The following is a 21253-nucleotide window of genomic DNA, read 5'->3' on the forward strand; positions in this document are numbered from 1 at the left end:
CACCTGGGGGCACCCAGAGGCTGGGGAAGATGCTAAGATTCTTGGCCCGCCGCGTCAGCAAGACTCTCCCGTCGACGGACTGCAGTAGGACGGCCACCCCCACGTCCACCCCGCGGCCTCGGAGCTCCTCCGGCAGCGCAGCAGCCTGCCCCTCCTCCAGGTGCTTGATGGGACAAAAGGAAGGTCTCTGGCAGGAAAAGGAGAGTTTGGTAACAGTCACAGCAGGCCTCAGCCGGAGACCACAGCTTCCAGCCTCAGGCCCGTCGGACCTTTCATCCCAAAGAGCTTCACCAAGTTCCGAGGTGCAGCAGCTGTGAAATGCAGTCCCCTCTGGGGTGCAGCGCGACAGCCAAGCAGCTCAGCAGAGGGTCATTTCAGACCCACCCGCGAGACACAGCAGCCCGAATTACATAGCTGGTGGTGCCTCGGAGCTCCGAACGGACTCTACTTGCCTGAGCACGGACCGGGGCTAAGCCCCTTCTCCCTCCCCGAAACACCCCGGGCTCTTGTTGTAAGTTAGGTGGCACCAGCCAACCGAGGAGCACTGAGGACTTTACAGATAGTACCGGACTGTTCTCAGCTTGCAGGTGGGGAAACTGAGGCACGACTGGGGGCCACGCAGCAAGTCAGTGACGGAGCCAGGAAGAAAGCCAGGAGTCCTCCCAGAGAGGAGTAAAGAACTTGGCGTCCTGACTCCCAGTCCCCTGCTCCAGCCGCTGGGAGCTCACTCGACGCTAGTCCGTCCGTATAGACGCATGTGCCCCGCCCCCATCGGCACCACCGACGTCCCCCCTGTCCTGACCTTCAGAAGGACCCGGGTGGAGCCAGGGAACGCGCTGTCCGAGATAACAAACTGGTTTTGGTCCAAGCCGCAGTTGACGGTCGCCTCGTCCTCATGGGGCGCACAGAAGTGCCCAGTGACGCTCTGCAAGGGAGAGCGCAGGGAGATCACCGGCCTCGTCCCCTCGGCGCGCTCCCTGGGGGGGCTCTCAGCCCTTTATATGCAGCCCCTGCGGGCAACGCAGCGCAGCAGGATCCAACCTGCACCGGAGGGGGGCACGGCAGGAGAGGAGACGGGACTCTGGGAACTCAGGGGCCAGGTGGAAACTAGAGGCCAGGAGTCCAGGCAGCACCAGGCGGCCCCGTCCGCTAGACTGGGGCCAGGAAACGGACCGGTCTGAGCAGAGCCCACAGCCTCTGCGGGGACGAGAAGAGGGTGCGGGAGCCAAAAGCAGCTGCTGGAGAAGGCCACAGGCTGGCGTCCCTGCTGGAGGAGGGAGAGCAACGGGGCCGCTGGGTCCAGGTTCGTGGTGAGAGGATGGGTCTGGGAGCCAGGAGTCCTGGGGTTCCACTTCCGGCTCTATCATTGCCCCAGCCCCTCCCCCGCCCGCTCGCCACACACCCAGGCCCCCTGCACACCTAGGCCACCCCCCATTCCTTGAATACACAGCCCTCACCCCAACACCCCCTTGTCCACTATGCCCCCAGCCACCCCTCCCCCGCATACCCAGCCCATCCCCCACCCCCTTGCACACCCAGCCCATCCCCCCACCCCTTTGCACACCCACCCCCCTACACACCCAGCCCATGCCCCCACCCCTTTGCACACCCAGCCCATCCCTTACCCCCCTTCTCCCACCCACCCCCCGCACACCCAGCCCCCCCGCACACCCAGCCCATCCCCCACCCCCTTGCACACCCAGCCCCCCCACATCCAACCCATGCCCCAACCTCTTACACACCCAGCCCCTCCCTTACCCCCCTTCTCCCACCCACCCATCCCCCGGCACACCCAGCCCATCCTCCACCCTCTGTACACCCAGCCCCCCCGCACACCGAACCCATCCCCCACCCGCCTTACACCCAGCCCATCCCCCCACCCCGTTGCACACCCAGCCCATCCCTCGCCCCCCTTCTCCCACCCCCGCGCACACGCAGAGCCCTCCCCCACCGCCTCGCGCACCCCGCCCCCACCTGCAGGAAGGCGGCGCGCTGGGGCCGGGCGCTGCCCTTGGCCAGGCGCACCAGCCCCCGCGCCAGGCTCCCCATGGGCGCCTCGGGCCGGGGCCGGGCTCGGGCGCAGGGAGCGGCCGGGAGCCGAGGCGGCTGCCGCGGGGCGGAGCGAGCCTGCGGCGCCCCCTGCTGGCGGCTCGCGGGACAAGCGGCTCCGCAGCCCGGGAACGCCCCCGCGCCACTTTGCACCCGCTTACAAGCCGGGCACGGACGGACCCTGTCTGGGGCAGAACCCGGCTCCCAAGGAGCCGGGGGGGGGGGGGGGGGGGGCGCTGCCCTCTAGATGCAGCCAAGACCCTCCCCTGGGAGAGTCCCATGCTGGCCCCATGGCGCCAGGCCCTGCCCCACAGAGCCCACAGCCAAGGCGAAGCTCCTGTAGCTGCTTCGGTCCCATCTTGCCCCCCTCCCTCCCTTCCAGGGGCTCACAGAGTCCCAGACGCCTGCAGGCCGCAGGGAGCTGTAAAACCCGGACCCTGCTTGGGCTGCTTGGAAGGTTTCCAAAGGGGAACGTTTGGCCTGTTTTCCAGCCTGGGCCCTGACCAGCAACCACACTCGGGTCCTTCCGTTCTTGGGCCACAGCCAGCAAAGCGCTACAGCCGTGTTCCCTGGAAGCTGGGTGCTTGTGCAGCCGCCCAGGAGACAGTCAAATGCCACCCAGCTGATTAGCAGAGCGCCCATAGCTAGGCTTTGTGTTTCTACTGCTGGTGCACAGCCTCAGTGCACAAAAAATTATTCCACACGTAGGTGGGAAAAAAATCCACCCCTGGGTGGAAAAGATTACAGGGAATATTGCTCTACAGAGAGATGCTGAGACACCCTGAATTATGACTCCTGCTAGTGGTGATGGGGGAATCCGTCACGCTTAGGGCTTGTTGTCTCTACAATGTGCAGACGCAATCTCACCCCAGATCAGCTTCCACTATCTGCAGTCCATTGACTAGGTGTAAAAAGGGGTCCGTGAAAGGTGGCTGTTTCCATTGAACGATGGTTTTCACACTGTGGTCCACGAAACCCTGGGGGTCTGCAGCCTATGGCTACCCAATGGGTAGTGATCAACGGCTCGATGTCAGGTTGGAGGTCGGTTTCTAGCGGAGTGCCCCAAGGATCGGGTTTAGGGCCGGTTTTGTTCAACTTTTTTATTAATGACCTAGATGAGGGGATGGATTGCACTCTCAGCATGGTTGTGGATGACACTAAGGTAGGGGGAGAGGTAGATACACTGGAGAGCAGAAATAGGGTCCAGAGTGACCTAGACAGAATAGAGTTTTGGACCACAAGAAATCTGATGAGGTTCAACAAGGACAAGTGTAAAGTCCTGCACTTGGGATGGAAGAATCCCAAGCATTGTTATAGGCTGGGGACCAAATGGCTAAGTAGCAGCTCTGTAGAAAAGGACCTGGGGATTCCAGTGGATGAGAAGCTGGATATGAGTTAACAGTGGGCCCTTGTAGCCAAGAAGGCGAATGGCATATTAGGGTGCATTAGGAAAAGTATTGCCAGCAGACCTAGAGAAGTGATTACTCCCCTTTATTTGGCTCTGGTGAGGCAACACCTGGAGTATTATGCCCAGTTCTGGGCCCCCCACTATAGAAAGGATGTGGACGGATTGGAGAGGGGCCAGCGGAGGGCGACCAAAATGATTAGGGGGCTGGAGCACATGACCTATGAGGAGAGACTGAGGGATTTAGGTTTATTTAGTCTGCAGAAGAGAAGAGTGAGGCGGGATTCGATAGCAGCCTTCAACTCCCTGAAGGGAGGTTCTAAAGAAGATGGAGAGAGGCCGTTCTCAGTAGTGACCGATGGCAGAACAAGGAGCAATGGTCTCAAGTTACAGAGGGGGAGGTCTAGGTTGGATATTAGGAAAAAATATTTCACTAGGAGGGTGGTGAAGCACTGGGCTGGGTTCCCTAGGGAGGGGGTGGAATCTCCATCCCTAGAGGTGTTTAAGTCTTGACTTGACAAAGCCCTGGCTGGGTTGATTGAGTTGGGATTGGTCCTGCCTTGGGCAGGGGGCTGGACTTCATGACCTCCTGAGGTCTCTTCCAGCTCTAGGATTCTAAGATTTCCAAAGGGGTCCGCACCTCCATGTAGGGGTCCACAAATGAAAGGCTGAGACCCATACGACTAGGGATGTAAGCGAGTTGACTACTCGCATTCTGCACCCCCTTGCTGCCTCTATATTAGAGGCAGCAAAGGGGGGGAGGGAGCAGGAGCCAGTGCTGGGGGGAGCCAGCTTAAATGATGGTTCCCCCCAGCACTGTCTATGCAGTGCTGCCTGCCCTCCCCCCCTTAGTAGGGTGGGGGAAGATGGGGGCCCAGAAGCAGCCTCTGCCCATGGCAGGCCCAGGCTCGCCACTGACAGAGGCTGCTCCGCATGCCACAGAGCAGCCCCTGCAGATGAGGGCTGCTGGACCTGGCACGAGCTGGCACTGAGCAAGCCTGGTTCAGTTCTGGCTTGCGCTGGGTCGGGGAGCTACCCCCGCTGTAGCTCTGCAGTTTAAATGTAGTAGAAGCCGAGCTACCTGCCTGCCTAGCTCTTACTACATGTAAACTGCAGAGCCGCAGTGGGGGGTGGCTCCTGGATCCAGTGCGAGCCACAACTGAGGCCTCCCTCTCATGGACTAAGCGTGGAGTTGCTACGAATTCTATCAGCTACACAATTAATTACTCGCTTCCTAACGACCCTGTGTAGGACTAGACAAGCTGCGGGCAATACCCGGCCTGTGAAGCTTCTGTTGGTCACGAATCACCGTTCCTGGCCCATGGGAGCTGGGGGAAGCCGCGTCCCAGTCTACTAACCCTGGCGAACCACTTTCGTCTTATTGGCCACGGCAGCCCTGGAGAGCGAAACAGAAGGGCTAGTGCGATGAACCTAGTGCGTAATAAAACCTGCTGGGCCGGTGCGCTAACACAGGCAGCTGGCACTGCGCTCCAGAGCTCACCGTTGGCTCGACTTCCTTTCTCAGCCTCCTGCAATTTTCCACCACCCTGTCACGCCCCACAGCCTGCGGAGGCTCTGCTTGCCCTGCAAACAGGGTGCTGACCCAGTGCCAGTGGGCATGCTGTGAAATTCTGGCCCAGATCCTACACGCCAGGCTGGGATCCTCCAGTCAACTGCAGCCCTTCCCCTGGGCCTGGGCCGAGAATTCCAGCTCGCATGCTAAACGGAGAAGCCGTTAGCAGGAGTACTGTGTTGGCTGCGGCTCAGGCCCCCTGCCTTGCATGGCCACGAGGCCTCCTTACTGAAGGCTTAGCAGAGAGGTTTTGCAAGGAACACAGTCCCGATGCAGCAAGCACCACGGGAGCTGGCCGTGGGGTGGTGCTCACAGCAGTCAGGGACTGAAAGGGTGGGGAACCTTTTTGGATCAGGAGCCATGAACCTATAGAAAAATCAGTAAAAACCCAACTCCCCCCAAAAAGCAAACCAACATTTCACAGACCTGGCCCTCGACTGAGAAACGGGGAAAAAAAACCCCACGCCTCACTCACACAGTGCTTCAGGGATCCCTTTGCTCTCCAGCCCCCAGAGGGAAAGAAAAGGGCATCGAGATACAGGGCTTCCTCCAGCTCCGATTAATTCTTCTGGAGGCCGGCTAGTAGATTTTGGGGTGGGACCAAAACCGAGGGTGTGTGTGCAGGAGGAAGCTGCCAGGGTATAGGTATGGTCTGGGGCTGAGGGTCTGGGTAGGAGCTAGGGTGAAGGAGTGGGCGGGGGCCATGGGGGTGGAGGCTGGGTGCTATACCCCTGCCCACGGCGGGGAGCTAGCACTTGTGCTCCAGCCACGTGGGGTGGTGCTCAGGCTTGGAGCTTCCCCACGATGCTGGGTTCTCCGCCCCGCCTCCCTTAGGCGGTAGAGACACCAGGCATATTTCACCCCCACCAGAGCTTACTGCCTGAGTGTTTCAGGACGGGGCAAGCAGGGTTTTTGTACCAGCCCCCTCCAGAAGCTAATCAGCGAGGTCAGAGGTTTATTTCCCCCTCCCCTCCATGTTAAACATACAGTAAAAATAAATAAAAACTCAGGCGAGTTGCCTGAAAATAGCCCCCGCCCAGGAAGCAAATGGGTCCACCCTGTGCCTGCAGCGCCATGACCGGCGTGGGGGGGAGGGACGCGGTCAGCCAGCAGGGGGCGCCCTCAGAGCTTCTTCATGGTGCTTTCGATGTACGACTCCAGCACAAAGATGGTTTCGTCGACTTGGTTCTCACTGGCGTCGATCCTACGCGTTTAAGGACAAGGGGAGGGAGAGCGTCACCAGAGTAAAGCTATTTACAGCCAGTCCGGCTTTAACTCCAGCCCCCGAGGTGGGGAAGTCGCGCTGTCCCTGGGGCAAGCTGCTGCCGACAGTGTGAAACTCGCCCACTAACAGAAACAGCAGTCCCACTGCCCAGCCCCCACCTAGTTCTCATTAGACCCACTCTCCCAAGAACCCCGATTCCCCTCCTCCCCCAGCTCCGCTCACTTGTTGACGTTGCGCTTGAGGCTCTCCAGCTGCTGGCGCTCTGGGGCTGTGATCATCTCCTCAATCTCTTGCAGCTGCCCCTCCTCGGCGCCCGTGGCCTGCATGGACGCGAGGATGGCCTCCACCCGCTGCGACTTCTCCAGCAAGCGCCTGAGGGCGAGGCGGACAACTCTGAGTGGCCGGCAAGATGCTGAAGCCTGTTCCTGTCGCTCAGGAGGGGCCAGGCAAGTTGCCTCCCTGCCTCCAAATCCACCACCTCCCTTCCATGGTCCTCATGAGTGTCTCTTTCTGGGCCCTCCCCATGCCTATTACCTCATCCCCTCACTATGCTGCCAACTCTGGGGGCAGGAGCTGCATGGGCCAAGTATCACTGCGCTGTGGCTGTGCCAGTCTGTCTCCCTGGGGCTGTTGGTACTGTTGCATCTCCCCAGAGGGGGCACCCCACTGCAAAGCCTTTCCCCAACGGCATTTACTCCTACAAGTTGAACTCTCTAGTCCAGCACGCTCTGGCCTGGCAACATCTGTGGTCCAGCAGGATTTTAGCTAGCCAGCTGGCCAAGTTTCCCACTGCCCCGTAAAGTCTGTTTGCAGCCCCCAGCCCTGGCTCCCAGGGTTGTGTGCTGTTATTTAGCTCTAATGTACTCCTCAATGTACTCTCAGAGCCCAGCAAGGCGTGGACGCATTGGTCATGCTGCTAGACAATATTGACCTTCTGGAGTCCGACAAATTCTCTGTTTTGGCATCGGTCAGGTCCCGAGGGAGCCGGACCAGAGAGGTTCAATCTGTAGTATGAAACCGGAGTGACCTACATTTCTTGGCTGACAATCATACGTCTAAACTGGCATGATTTCCCGCAAATGCTTTTAACGGAAAAGTTTTCCATTAAAAGCACTTGCGGAAAAGAGCATCTAGATTGGCACGGACGCTTTTCCGCAAATGCACTTTTTTGCGGAAAAGCGTCCATGCCAATCTAGACGCGCTTTTCCGCAAAAAAGCCCTGATCGCCATTTTCGCGATTGGGGCTTTTTTGCGCAAAACAAATCTGAGCTGTCTACACTGGCCCTTTTGCGCAACAGCTTTGTGCAAAAGGACTTTTGCCCGAACGGGAGCAGCATAGTATTTCCGCAAGAAGCACTGATTTCTTACATGAGATCATCAGTGTTCTTGCGGAAATTCAAGCGGCCAGTGTAGACAGCTGGCAAGTTTTTCTGCAAAAGTAGCTGCTTTTGCGGAAAAACTTGCCAGTCTAGACACAGCCCATGTGTCTGCCTGTCTGCACCAGGATGAACATCCCAGTATAGATGATATTTCTCTTTAACTGTCTTGCCTTGCAAAACAGTCTTCGTTGCCATCCGTCTAGCTTCGACACCTCCTGGGCACCAAGACCCAGGTGCTCAATTATTTAGGCTCCTAACTTCCAATGGTAGCTAGGTACCTAACTCCCTTTGAAGATCTGGCCCTAGCTGTCCTACTAGCTGATGCCAGGTAAGTTCCATCTTGTAGACATCTCCCATTGGTGAGTTCCCCTAGTTACGACATTCACTCCGGAGGCCTGAGCTACTTGGCTCCCGCGTGACGACTTGGGCCAGGAGCTTTCAGCCCAGGTAGTGCGACTCACTTGTTCTCCTTGGTTTCGTACTGTCGCCTTTCTATCAGGTTGGCCACGCTCTGGGGAAAGGAAAGAGAGACACAAGAAGCAGGTGTGGGAGGATGGATACAAAGGAATGACACCGTCTGCTTTAATCTCTCCCCAAAGAGGGAGCGTGAGTGGGAATAGTGGGCCCCCAAGCTGGCTCCCCCAAAGCTGGCTCCCCCAAAGCTTGCAGACAGGTCTCCTGCACCAGGAGCTGCAAAGCCGGCCAGCATCGGGGTGCGAGTGGGATGGATGTTACGGTCCCTGCTCTAGCACGGGGGGCTGGAAACGGTGCAGGAAGGCAGTGGAATCCCACCTCCCTCCATAGTACCGTCACGTGCAATTGCTGGGGATGGAACTTGAATTCATGCCGTTAAAGGCAGCAGCTGCATCTGAGAGGGTTTATCATCCATCCCAAGCAGGAACCTCCACCAGCGTGGCCAGAGGAAGTCAGAAATGCAGCCTCGGTGCTCTGAGCCCCTCTCACAAGCTAAGCAGGGCCAGGTGAGGTCCCTGCTCTGCTGACAGCCCTTCCAGGCAGGCAGACAGCGAAGGGGGAAGTGGCCTCCTGGACTGCAATGCCCCAGACCAGCAGCAGAGGGCACTGTGGTGAGCGTTCCCCTCAGTGAGCTGACAGGCAACACTGACCCACTCCCAGCTGGCTTTTTCCAGGCACCAGGGGACCAACCACTTGCCCAGGCGGGAACGTGCCAAGGGACAGTCTGCTTCCTACGATTCTCTGCCGGGTTGCGGAAGGTCCCATGCCCTGTCCTTTGGGGCGCCTCTCACAATCAAGGGGGCTGCGTTTCAGTAGCTGATTGATCCCCCCATGTTGGTAAATCGATATGGGTGAAAGACTCTATGCGCCTGGCAATGTTTCTCTCCATGTTGTAGGGCAGTGGTCCCCAACCTTTGGGGGCTGCCGGGGGTGGGGCTGCTCACATGCCAGACACCCGGGGGCGGGGCCGCACACGCACCTGGGGGCGAAGCCACCCATATGCTGCCTGCCCGGAGCTGGCGCCACCCATGTGCCACACTCCTGGGGCTGGCGCCGCAACTGTGCTGCACACCCAGGGGTGAGGCCGCCCATACGCCGCGCGCTCGGGGCCGGAACAGACCATGTCCCACGCGCCCAGGAGCCGGCAACGCCCATACGCCGCACGCCCAGTGGCGGGGCCGCCCATGTGCTGCGCGCCTGGTGCCGCCACGATGCAGCGCGCCTGAGTCAGCACCGCCCATATGCTGCACGCCCAGGGCCGGCGCTGCCCCTATGCCGCATGCCTGGGCCGGCACCACCCATACGCCTCACACCTGGGACCGGCACAGACCTTGCGCCGCGCACCCAGGGGTGCGGCCGCCTAACCGCCGTGTGCCCGGGGCCAGCGCTGCCAATGCGCCCAGGGTCTGACTCCACCCATGCGCCGCGCGCCTGGGGGGGGGACCGGCCCCGGTCACTTGGCAGGTGCACAGAAATGGCCCAGCGGGCGCCATGGCACCCGCGGGCACCACACTGGGGACCACTGTTGTAGGGTCTCTGACAGTCCAACTTAGACCAGGTCTACACTGGGGGAGAAATGCGATTTAAGCTCATGTAGCTTTAAATAACATTTCTCCAGTGTCCCCATTATGAGAGGTTGAGGGGAGAAACTCCCCTGTAGACTTCTCCTACTCCTCGCAGGGTTGACAGGGGCACCATCAGTGTTTGATTTGGCAGGTCCTTACTAGATCTGCTAAATCAAACTCCATGAGATGGATCTCCAGAGCTCTGATCTCCAGGTAAGTATAAATAAGGTCTTAGCTTCGCTGTGCCCAACTGCTGTTGCAACATGGAATCAGAGAGCAGGCCAGGAGTGGGAATAAACCTAAGGAACAGAAGGGGTGTGAAGAACAGTGTGATTTGCACTAGCGCCAGTGTCATTTGGTTGGCCAGGGAATCATGGGGTACCTTATAACACCTGTGCAGTAGCATCCGCGCAGAGGACAGTGTGTTCACCGTGTACAGATAGAACGTCCTGGAGGGCGCATGGTCTGGAGTCTTCGGAATCTCCTGTTTGCATGCAGGAAAGAAGAGAGAAGCAGCGTGAGGTGTGTTTTATGGCCTCTGGGTGGAAGGTGTCTGTCTGTTCTCTCTGCGTGCTTCGTTCTAGCTTCCCCTGGGGACCACACAGTCATCATTCTTAGCAGAGACAGCAGGTGTGTACGCCAGCCCACCTGAGCCCCTAGCAATTAATAACTTGCCAATGATTCTGGGAAAGTCAGTGCACCTTTAGAGGCCTTGGTTTCCCCAGCTGCAAAACGCAGGGAAGGACACCTCCCCAGATCGCTGGTGGTAGCACTGAGGACCTGTGCTTGGAAGCTGTCGAGCGACACATATCGCACGTTACTATTATAGGGGGATCTGATGGTCATGGGAGAACTCCTAGCCTTCACATCTTCCCCAGGCAAGGAGTTCCACAGATTGACAATGCGCTGTGTGAAGAACTTCCTTTTATTTATTATTTATGTATTAAACCTGCTGCCCATTAGTTTTATTTGGTGACCCCTAGTTCTTATATTATGGGATCAAGTAAATAACTTTTCCTTATTCACTTTCCCCACACCACTCATGACTTTATAGACCTCTATCATATCCCCCCTAGTCTCCTCTTTTCCAAGCTGTAAAGTCCCAGTCTCTTTAATCTCTCCTCATATGGACCTGTTCCAAACCCCTAACCATTTTAGTTGTCCTTCTCTGAACTTTTTCTAATGCCAGTTTATCTTTTTTGAGATGAATGGAAACTAAAATTTCACCCCACTGCTCTCTAACTACTAGACCACACTCCCACCCTTGAGTTCAGAATGGAAGCCAAGCTTTCTGGCTCTCAGCCCCTGCTCTGAGGGGTTTGGAACCCAGAATTCCATCTCTTTGCACTAACCAAACCACCTTCCTGCATCTGCATTCATCTCCATATTCTGTACACCCTGTTTGCGACACACTCTGCTCACCCCTGGGTGACAGGGATTCTCACCTGCAGAGACACAAAGTTCTCGGAGAGCATTTTATACAGTATGTCCTTTGCCTCCTTGGCAGGAATCATGGCAAAATCTTCCACTTGTTTCTGTTCCAAATGTTTCTTCCGCAGAACCAGACGGAAGATCCTGGCGCAGCGGGAACCAAATCTAGATGGGGCAGCAACACAGCAGCTCACACACAGCTCTGGGGAAGGATAGCCACATCCACACATGGTCATCGGAGAGTTAAGAAAGTTCCTACATTAATACTTCAGAGAAAAAAGCATCTTGTGTGGTGGAGATGGAATGAAATCCCGACTTCGGAGCCACAGGCTCAAACCAGATCAGACCACTGGTCCTTTGGGTCCCGTACCCAGTGTCTGGACCAGTAACCAATGCTTTAGAAATGCACACATGGAAATAAAATGTGTCTGTGGGTGAATGACGCAGCTGTCACTAAAGCAGCGTTCCTTTCCCTAATTCATGAGAGCCAGGCTAAAGAGTGAGCCGGCTGGAGTATCTCATCTCAACAAATGTCACCTTCCTATTTATTTAATGGTGGGACAGAGAGAGCCTCGAATCATAAATATTGTCAACATACAGCTGGATGAGGCGGGACCCGATCCTGAGATAGATCAGTTACCAAAACTGATGGGAGCTCAGCACCTCTCAAGACTGGATCCTTCCTCTTAAACGAAAGGACGGAGATTGTGGAGGATACTCCAACGGCTGAGCTGAAACTTTGTCACTGTAGCTGTATGGACAGACCAGGCAGGAGACACAGTCTCTTTTAATGGACCAGCAAATATTGATATTATATCACCCATGAGTTTCTCATAGCTATGCCTTGGACAGAGTAACACGAGGATTAACAAACAATGTTCCCTCTCATCTTTTCCATCCATGTGCAGATGAATTTTTATGTGCACTGAGGCATGTGTGAATGTGCACCACCAGCAGAAACACAAACCAAGCTGTGGGTAATTTGCTTATCAGCTGGGCAGCATCAGAATCTCTCCTGAGCAGTGACACAAGCGCCCAGCTTACAGGGAACACACTCACAAGCTGCAGTCAAACAGCTGCTTTACCTCTCCTGGACGATGGATTCCAGCGTTGCTGTTGCCAAAGATGCAAGGGCCTTGTGGAGATCTGAGCAGTGCACGTCAAGGTACCACACGTGAATGACCAGGGTTGTACAATGCCACGTAAGCCCCAAGACCAGCCCTATACTGCCCAGAGTAGATTTCTCAGTAAAGGATACTGATGACGTACATGCCCCCGCCACTATCCCCGGATTTACCGACAAACTCCAGCTACAAGGAAATAAAAGGGTTAAATGTTTACAAAGACTATTACAATTCTGAAAAAACTGGTTTGTTTTAAGAAAAAATACCAACCCCACCCTTAATGGTTAGAGGGGGCAGTCATTTTTGATGGGGAGGGACTCCAAGAACTCTGGAAGTGGTCAAGGGCCACTCTCTTCCATGATATTAATGGAGAGGCTGTGGGGTCTGGGACGGAGCTTGGGTGAAGAAGGGAGCTTGCAGTAAGGGATTGCGATGCAGGAGGGGGTGTGGGGTCTGTGAGGGAGTTTGGGTAAAGGAGGGGGTTGTGACCTAGGGCAGCAGATGGAGGTGCAGGAGGGGTGCAGAAATTTGGATTGTGACCTAGGGCAGGATACTGGGGTATAGGGTCTGAGAGAGGGTTGAGGTTTGGGTTGTGACCTAGGCCAGAAAGGGGTTGTGACCTGGGGAAGGAGATTAGGGGCAGAGTTTGGGAGGGGGATGGGTGCAGGAGAGAGAGGGAAGAGGGTTTGGGTTATGTGGGGTAGGGAAGCAGAGGGTTGGGGAAGAGGGATGGTCGGGGGTGCCAGAGGCAGGCTCTGGCTGGGAGACTTACCTGAGTGACTCCTGGCTAGTAGCCCCAGCATATTTCTCAGGCAGGCTGCCTGCCTGCCCAGCCATGGCAGGGGCCATGTGGGTCTGGAAGGGGAGGGGTACTTTACAAGCTGCCTGTTCTTTAAACAGACAGCTCCCATTGGCCAGAATCCAGCCAATGGAACCATGCTGGGGGCGGGGGCAGTGCGCAAAGCTCCTCTGCCCTGCCCCCGGAACTCATAGCAGTTCAAAGACAAACATCGCCCTGCAGCCATTTTTCTGAGTGGTGTGCACAGGGGTGGAGCAGGCAGGGAGTCTGCCTGAGGCTCCCTGCGGGCTGGACCAGTGGCTTGGCAGGATGGATCCGACCCGTGAGCCGTATTTTGCCCAGCCCTGGTTAGAGGATGTTTCCACAGTCTATTATTAATAGTCATGTTCTCATGATGTTTAAGTGTTCATTGGAAACTTTTTCTTCTCACAGTTCCTCCTCCCAGAGGCAGTTATTCTGACCTAGAGAGAACTACAGGATGAAACTGACTAGAAACAGAGCGTGAAACTGACAAGTGCCTCTCTTCACTGTCTATGCTGAGTAAGGTGAAGAAACCAAAGCCCTGATCCTACAAACACTTAAGCAGATGGGTAGCTTTGCTTATGCGGATAATACCACTCACTCTAATGGGTGTCCACTCACATGGAGAGCGGGACCAGATAAATTCTTCTGGAGGGGTTGGGGGCTATTCAATTTTGTGTGGATCCCTAGGTCCAGAGTGGAGCCAAAAATTAGGGTATCAGAGTGCATGAGAAGGCTGTGAGTTAAGGCAGGGGACTGAGTACACAAGGGGACCCAGGGCAGGAGTGGGAGTGAGCTCAGGGCAGGTGGTGGGAATAGTAGGTCTAGGCAGACATCAGAGTGCAGGAGGAGGCTCAGAGTGGGAGGTTGTGGTGGAGTCCAGCATCTGGTCAGGATTTAGGGTGGGGGAGGAGATTCAAGGCTGGGCAGGAAATTGGGGTATGGGGCAATTACCTCGGGCAGCTCCCCTTTGGTAGCCCAGGCTCTGGGGAAGGAAGGGGGCAGGTGGCTCTGCGTGCTGCCCTGGGCTCCCTGCCCTGCCCCCTGAGGCTCCCATTGGCCCCAATTCCCAGCCCATGGGAGTTATGGGGGTGGAGCCTGCAGGTGAGGGACGTGTGTGGGCAGAGCTTCCTGTGCCTGCAGCTAAATAATATATAATATAATATATGGAGATATACCTATCTCATAGAACTGGAAGGGACCTTGAGAGGTCATTGAGTCTAATCCGCTGCCTTTATGGCAGGACCAAGTACCATCCCTGACAGATTTGCCCCAGATCCATAAATAGCCCCCCTCAAGGACTGAACTCTCAACCCTGCATTTAGCAGGCCAATGCTCAAACCACTGAGCTATCCCTGCCCCCTAAATAAGCAGAAACTGCTCTCCCCTCCAGATCAGCAGGAGCAGCGGGAGTCCACCCCACTCCCACCAAGCAGGGCCACAATGCAGAGGCCTTAGTGGTTGCAACCCAGAGCCCTACAAAAAGAACTGCTGTCTTGGTAGCCTGGAAATCCTTTTGTGGGACCCTCCTTAGCCTGGGGCAATGGGCGGAAGCCCCTAAAGCCCCTTTCTTAACCCAGCCCTGATAGAGAGGACTGCAAAATTAGGGCACTAAATCAGAACTGGACCACAGAGGAAAATCCTGTTCAAAACCAAATGTAACCAAATCATACATGAAGCATTTCTTACCGGGTCATCGGCTAGCAAAGTGAGATACTGATCCAGAATTTGTTTCACAATGTTGTATCCTGCTGGAAGAGATCTGAATATCTGTGGAAACAGCCAGAACATGTGCGCTATTAGCACTTAAGACGACCAAAAATAAAACAGTAGGTGGTTCCTGGTTGAAGGCCCACAGAACCCTCAGGCAGACTCCCTTTACAGTTAGAACCAGGAGTCCTCCTCTAGCCACCCGACAGCTCCTCAAGAGTGCAGTTGAGACTGTATGCAAACCAGAGGAGAGAGCAGGAGATGCTCTCACACTCATGACCCAGCCTTGATGTCTAAAATGGTGGGTTCCTGTGTCATTTGATAGCACCATGTCCCGTAGCTTGTTCTGTGTCTGTACAGTGCCCTGCATCAAGGGGTCCCCTGGTGCAGGACAGGACTGCGATCACAACGCAGATACGTAACGGTAGCCAAGGGAATATAATTATCCGTGTCCAATTTCTATGGAATGTACCAAATGCTGCCAAAACTCACCTCGTTGGAAGACAGGGGCTGTGTGTAAGGTGCATTGGAGGACGTGGTAATTTCACTCATTCTCAGCATAGTCCTCACGATTTCACTGCTGGTCTGTTTAAAAAGGAAGGAAACAGCCGTTAGATCTTGACAGAACCTCTGTTCACACGCTGTTCCCCCATCAAGAACCGTGGTGCTCCAAATTCAGCTGTCAGCCTCCAGTAAGAGCTAGGTTGCATGAGCCTCCAGCCACTCCACGTGAGTCTGGTTACGTGCCCCACTGCACTGACAGCAAAACCACCCCAGTGCACTTGCCCAGTGACCGGAGCGGGAGAGGGGGCACAGCTGCCCCAGGGCCCGGCAATTCAAAGGGGCCCAGGCCTCCCGGCCACTGCTACTGCTCTTGTGGCAGTGTCCGGAGCCCTGGGCCCTTTAAATTGCCACTGGAGTACCACATGCTCTGGGCAGCATTAAGGGCTGTGGGGAGAGGTGGGAGGAGGGGAACAGCCCAGCCCCCTGGCTCCCCCCAACCCTGCCCCTTCCATCCAAGGCCCTGCCCCTTCGGGGGGGGGAGCATAACTGCCTACCCCCACACTTTGCTCAGGGCCCCACAGAGACTGTCAGCGCCCCTGCCAATGCAAGAGAAGTGAAAGATGCTCTGGGAGAGCAACATATGGCTTAGCAGCATGTAGAACAGGTGTGTACGCTTCAAGATACTGGAGCAGCTAGGTGGTGCGTTTAAGGGCACTGACTGAAACAAGAACTTGGTCCAACTCCTGTAAGTAGCAGCAACCCGTGCCTGAGATTTCAGAAGAAGGTGACCCCTTGCAGCATTTGGCTAGTATCTAGAAGCGTGAGATTTGAAGCTTTTAACATATAACTGCAGAGATTGTGATCACCAAATTCCTGCTCCTGTTCCCCAGAGTAACCCTGCTGAGGAAGTTCCCGATCACTTCTGTGTACCTGGTCCATCCTGTTGGCCACTGCGCTGACTATGGCTTGGTCTCGGAAGTACTGGTGGAACCGATCGATGTTGGCTTGCCAGTAAATGCCGTCGTCGGGCGGGGGCTGAGAAGAAATGGTGGACAGAGAAGGAATCGCTGATGCTGGTTTATTGGTTGCAGAGTCAGATGCTTGTTTGAGGAAGAGGCACCCTTTGCTGAGGGATACTGAACACCTGGCAGGCACCCTGCAGCTTGCTGGGAGCTGCCGGGGTCTAGAAGAGTTGAATTAATGTGAAATTGAACCATGACAGCGAGGTTACAAACTGGCAGATGGGCAGACTGACTATGCCACACAACGGCTGTTCAGCAGCCCTACCCTGAGGGTAGATACTATGCACAGTGGACCCCTTGGTGTCCCTGCTTGTTTTCATTGGCTACGCAGGATATGGACCCAAAGGTCAGATACTCGGAGAGACTGCTAAGCTCTCCGCTACCGCCAAGACCATCGCTGGCCTGCATGCAAGCCAAGGAGCAGCAGCCTGTTAGCAGTACCTCTTTGCTGTCTGCATCTTGCTTCTGCCTTTTTGCTTTGTGCTCACTCTTCTCTTCATCATCAAATGATCTTCTCCTTTTCCCTTTCCCTGTGGGCCAAAGACACGGCTCTTCTCTGAATACCAGCACTGCAGTTTTGCATTCAGGTCAGAAAGCACTTTGCTGATGACCCAGATATCCCTCCCCCGGGGAATGTGGTGACAACGTTCCCATCCCCCCTGTCTGTCCGTCCCCCCATGGCATTCTAAATGCAAGCTACTCAAATATCAGAGGTTATGCAAAACAATGGAGATTCTGACAGCTCCTTACCTATGAGATTCAGGGTGGGGACCAGATACATGTCCTTCTCATTAACTGCCAGAGTGGGTGCTGGAGGGGGTGGTGCAGCCGAAGCCTTGGAAATTTCAGGGGCCACCGGGCATCTCTGAATGAAGTGCGTGTCTGCTAGGCGCACAAATGTGTTGGAGACTTCAGCATAGTCCATAGTTTTCCCATCTGGGCAAAAGGATCCCAAGGAGAACATAATCGATCATCATGACTAATATTCTCTCACATCTTTTCCATCCAAGTGTGGAATAAATGCACCAAAGCATGTGTGAATGTGCACCACCAGGAGAAACAAAAACCTAGCTGTGGGTGCTCTGCTAATCAGCTGGGCAGCATTGGAATTTCTCCTGAGCATCTGCACAAGTGCTCAGCTCACAGGGAACAGTGATCATGACCTCAAACACCAGTTGCTGCTGCACCCAGACAGGATCAGGCCCCATCACTGTCTTTAAGAGACTTACAACCAGGGAAATGCAAGAAAGAGCTTGGAATCCGATCTACATTTATCACCCTCCACCCACTCATTCCAGCTGACTTCATACTCTGGGCCAAATCTGCAAAGGAGACGAGGGATTTGGGTGCCTCAGTTTCTAGGTGGCAAGTAAGAGGGGCCAAGCAGGTCTTTTTAATGTGTCACAAATTGGGCCCCCCAAATCACTAATCACCTTGAAAAATCTTAACCGGTCTTTCTGCTTTCTCTCCCCTCACCCACCTTTCTAGAAGCATGGGCCTTCTCTCTGCCCCTCTGCACAGCTCACAGATGGAGGTGCAAGAACCTTTTCCTATGCTGCTAAAACACCTGAAACATTTTCTGTATAATTTCTTCTCCACTCCCCACATCTTGCAGGGGCTTCCCTCAGCCCCTCTCTTTGCTACTGTGTCCAGTAGGGATGTGAACAACTAGTCAACTATCCGAAAAGCAAATGCTTATTGGATAGTCAACACGCTAGTCGACTAGTCGCTCCTTGCCCCTTGCTGCATCTATCGAAAAGAAAGCAGCAGTAAGGTGGCGGGGAAGATGGGGTGCTTCAAAGCAGCAGTTCCATGTGCAGCCTGGGGTTGCCACTTTGAAACGCCACGTGAAGCCCAGGCTCCACACGGCACTGCTGATGATAGGCTCCCACAGCGTTTCAAAATGGCAGCGCCACATGGAGCACAGGGTTAGCCTGATAACCAGTGTTTACACTCTGGAATCTGTATAGCACTTGTCATTTGGTTAAATGTTTTTATGCCCACTGTACAGGTGGGGAAGCTGAGGCATAGCAAGGGGGTCTCTCTAGGTCATACAGTGAGCCAGTGGTAGAGCAGAGAATGGACTCCCAGGTCTCTCTACCATGCTGTCTCTACACATGTCTACTGAGAGAAAAAGAGAGTAAAACACACAGCAAAATAAATCATAGTCAAATGGTCTGAGCACAGGCCTGGGAGCTAATTCTGTTCCCAGCTTTGACAGTGATTCATTGTTTGAGCTTTGGCAGTGCCTGCTTCGCCTCGTGCCTCAGTTTCCACATGCTATAGCATGTGGATCACAATACTGATCTCTCCTGAAAATGCTTGGAAGCATCAGTGTTGTGTACTGCCTCTTGAAGATGCTCCATCCGGACCTGACCTAAAGCCCCCTGAAGTCAATGGAAAGATTCCCATTTACTTCAGTGGACTTTAGACCAGGCCCTCCATCCAGCTGGAAGCCATCCAATCCCCTTTCGTTGTGTACAGAACTTGAACACTGTGGTAGCATGAAGCATCAGCTCAGCAGCCTCAAAACTTGCCAGATAGATAAGGCACTGCAGCAAAAGATTTCCGCTCCCTTTTCAAGCTGTCTCCACACCCCACTGGCTCACCCTCCATAGTTTCCGTCAGCCTGTCTGCAACCTTCTGCACCACAGCGCTCATGGTCATTTTGCCGTTCAGCAGCAGCTCCTCCACAATCAATTCACCCATGTCGCTGTAGAGGGTCTTGGCAGTATAGATGTAACGTGGATACCGCAGGATCCTCAGCACCCGACTGCACAGAGCTTCGTACTCCACAATGCCTCGCTTCTGCAGCTGGTAGGTCACCAGGTTATGTTGAATGAGGACACAGAGAGCTTTCTTAACCTGCACATGCCAGAGAAAGGAATGAGAGCCGTACTTGGGGGAAAATCAACCCTCATGCTTGAGGTCTGATCACCTCAAGGATCAGGAAGGGAATGCCCTCCCCTCCTATATTTAGGTGCTTTAGCTCCATCCATAGTCTCAGGAAGGGCCATTAATTTCCCAATTAGCACTGATCATTAACAATGAAAGATAAAGCTACTGAGCATTCACCAGATCATCTTTATTTGGAAGAGAGCAGGGTGATGTTTGACATTCCTCAGGGGCTAACAGAATTAAGAGAAGAAGAAACCTGGGAGATCTTGTCCTAATCAAGGCAGGGCCTGGGAATCTCAACTGTAGTCCTGACTCACAGTGCAACTTTAAGCAAGTAAGCTTCACTTCCTTATTCTTTACAAGCTGCACTAACTTCATCTCTTGTCCTCTCCACACTCTGTTACACTAAATTAGACCACCAGCCTTCCCTTCTGGGGAGAGGTAAGAGCTCAGAACCAATCTGTTAAAGCCAATGACAAAACTCCCATGGATTGCAATTGGTACTGTTAAAGAAACAGATTTGGTTTTAAGGAGACATGTTCAAATTCTAATTTGCCTTTTGCAAACGCATTTGGAATAACAGAATCCTTCAGGAGGCCTAGAAATGGTGACAGACAAGTTTTAATGAGCAAATAATAGTTCAGTCAGCTCTGCTGAGTAGCATTTATCTAGCATCTGTGATCCAAGGGAGGATAACTCCTAGCGGATTCTAGACATACCTGATCTAGCAACATCCCTGTGTCCTTGGCAATCACTCTCAGTGGCTGGCTGCCTGTTTTGATAAGGTGAGTCCCTATCTTTTCCACGATCTCGCCAAAATGTTCTTGCAGCAGGAGGGAACAGAGTTTAATTTCTGCTTGAGTCATCTTGCCGTCAAATTAAAATACTAGAAGGATATGGGGGAAAAACATTTATTAAAATTCTTATCAGGTGAGACAGGAGAGTGCAGGAAATGTGCTGGTGGGACGCAAAGATTTTCACCTCTCAAGTCGCCTGTTTGATTTGGTCTATCAGCAGAGACCAAAAGTTGTTCCCAATTCAGGCTTGAGAGGAATGCAGTGGGTTCGAGGCTCAGCTCAAATAAAAAATGCCTTCACAGCCAGTCCGCTTTAAGTCAAACCGGGCAGGCACGCAAGCACCCCCAGCAAGCACCGAATGAGCCACGGTGACGAAACACAGACTATCCCCCGAGATGATCCCGGCAGGGCAGAGTGGGGGAAACGTGTCACACGCTTCCCTAGGGCTGCGCCAGTTCCGCAGGGAATCGGGCTCGCCAGTGGGGTGGCCGGGTGTTGAACTGGACAGTCCAGGATTTGAGCCTTCTGTGGGGGAACCCAATGGAGACAATAGAACGGAGACAAGGGACGGGTCCGGTCTTTGCTACACGAGAGGCCGCGGGCATTGTGACGTCATGGACATTGTGACGTCACGTCCAGGGTTTCTGTGGAAACCACCTGGCAACCCTGCTGGGCCGTTGGGCGTTGATTTTAAAATGGGGCCTGCCCCGTGGGCAGCACTAGGGGAGCTAACGAACCCCTGGGGGGAGGGTAGCACGGGGGGGGGAAGGAGAAAGCGGCGGGGGGGGGGGGTCTAGCGAAGCCAAGGACCGGCGGGCGGGCGCCGAGAGCTCAGCAAACAGCCCTTCGCGGCTCAGCGGTGCGGCCCCATGGCCAGGACAGGGCGCCCCCTCGGCGGCGGGATGCTCGAGCTCCGCTGCCCGACCTTGGACGGTGACAGGGATGAGCCGGCATGGGGCTGGGGGGCAGGCCGCTCCGGCTGCCTTCATGGAGCGGCCTCCACAGTTCCTTGCCCCCCCCGGCCAGGCAGAGCCCCCTCCCCCGTTGCCTCAGGGCTCCCACTCACCTGGGATCTCAAATTGGGGAGGGGAGACGCCTAGGCCCCTGCGGCAACCATAGCAACCCCTTCCACTTCCGGCTCAACGCGGGTTACTTCCGGTCGCCTGCCATGGCTGCGATCCGCCCTGGAGGCCGTCAGGGCTACAGCGCCGCTCTACCCGCCCCCCGCCAGGCTCGTTGGTTGCGCATGCGCATCGGCGGAGTTTACGGCGCGACGC

The 21253-nt window shown here is 55.1% G+C and overlaps 2 protein-coding genes across 7 annotated transcripts in view; both read right to left on the reverse strand.

Annotated features, from left to right (window-relative positions):
* The window catches only part of NUDT17 (nudix hydrolase 17), a 36204-nt gene extending 34063 nt beyond the window's left edge, over nt 1-2141 (reverse strand). For 3 of the 4 annotated variants that reach the window (XM_075908381.1, XM_075908380.1, XM_075908379.1), the window contains exons 1-3: nt 1975-2134; nt 803-925; nt 4-187 (exon numbers count right to left, since the gene is read on the reverse strand). In XM_075908381.1, coding sequence (XP_075764496.1) covers nt 4-187; nt 803-925; nt 1975-2049 — 382 coding nt within the window. In that variant the 5' untranslated portion in view covers nt 2050-2134. Of the gene's footprint in view, nt 1-3; nt 188-802; nt 926-1974 lie in introns of all 4 variants that reach the window. The other variant, XM_075908378.1, reaches the window with a different exon arrangement.
* A 3824-nt stretch (nt 2142-5965) lies between these two features.
* POLR3C (RNA polymerase III subunit C) lies at nt 5966-21224 on the reverse strand. 3 transcript variants are annotated; one of them, XM_075908375.1, is made up of 16 exons: nt 21043-21224; nt 19899-20065; nt 18891-19146; nt 17032-17217; nt 16723-16811; nt 16190-16294; nt 15248-15340; nt 14735-14815; nt 12998-13080; nt 12360-12411; nt 12187-12247; nt 11116-11303; nt 10053-10154; nt 8093-8142; nt 6475-6624; nt 5966-6231 (listed from the first exon to the last, which is right to left on the reverse strand). In XM_075908375.1, the coding sequence occupies exons 2-16, from the start codon at nt 20043-20045 to the stop codon at nt 6150-6152; spliced, it is 1725 nt and encodes a 574-aa protein (XP_075764490.1). In that variant the 5' UTR covers nt 20046-20065; nt 21043-21224; the 3' UTR covers nt 5966-6149. The 3 variants fall into 3 exon arrangements, with proteins under 3 accessions (XP_075764490.1, XP_075764491.1, XP_075764492.1); XM_075908376.1 differs by lacking the exon at nt 21043-21224 and adding an exon at nt 20161-20690; XM_075908377.1 differs by lacking the exon at nt 12998-13080 and having other exon boundaries at nt 11116-11266.
* Between the last annotated feature and the right edge of the window lie 29 nt (nt 21225-21253).

Source organism: Pelodiscus sinensis, chromosome 24 (assembly GCF_049634645.1).
Source record: "Pelodiscus sinensis isolate JC-2024 chromosome 24, ASM4963464v1, whole genome shotgun sequence".
Lineage (NCBI taxonomy): Eukaryota > Metazoa > Chordata > Testudines > Trionychidae > Pelodiscus > Pelodiscus sinensis.

Bases quoted from the DNA above. Each gene is read 5' to 3' on its own strand.
- POLR3C (XM_075908375.1), bottom strand. From the start codon at position 20,045: ATGACTCAAGCAGAAATTAAACTCTGTTCCCTCCTGCTGCAAGAACAT. The intron at 13,081-14,734 runs GTAAGAAATGCT...CTCCCCTTCCAG, and splicing joins CTTTGCTAGCCGATGACCCG to ACCCACATGGCCCCTGCCAT. The intron at 12,248-12,359 runs GTATCCTTTACT...TGCACTGCTCAG, and splicing joins CGGGGGCATGTACGTCATCA to ATCTCCACAAGGCCCTTGCA.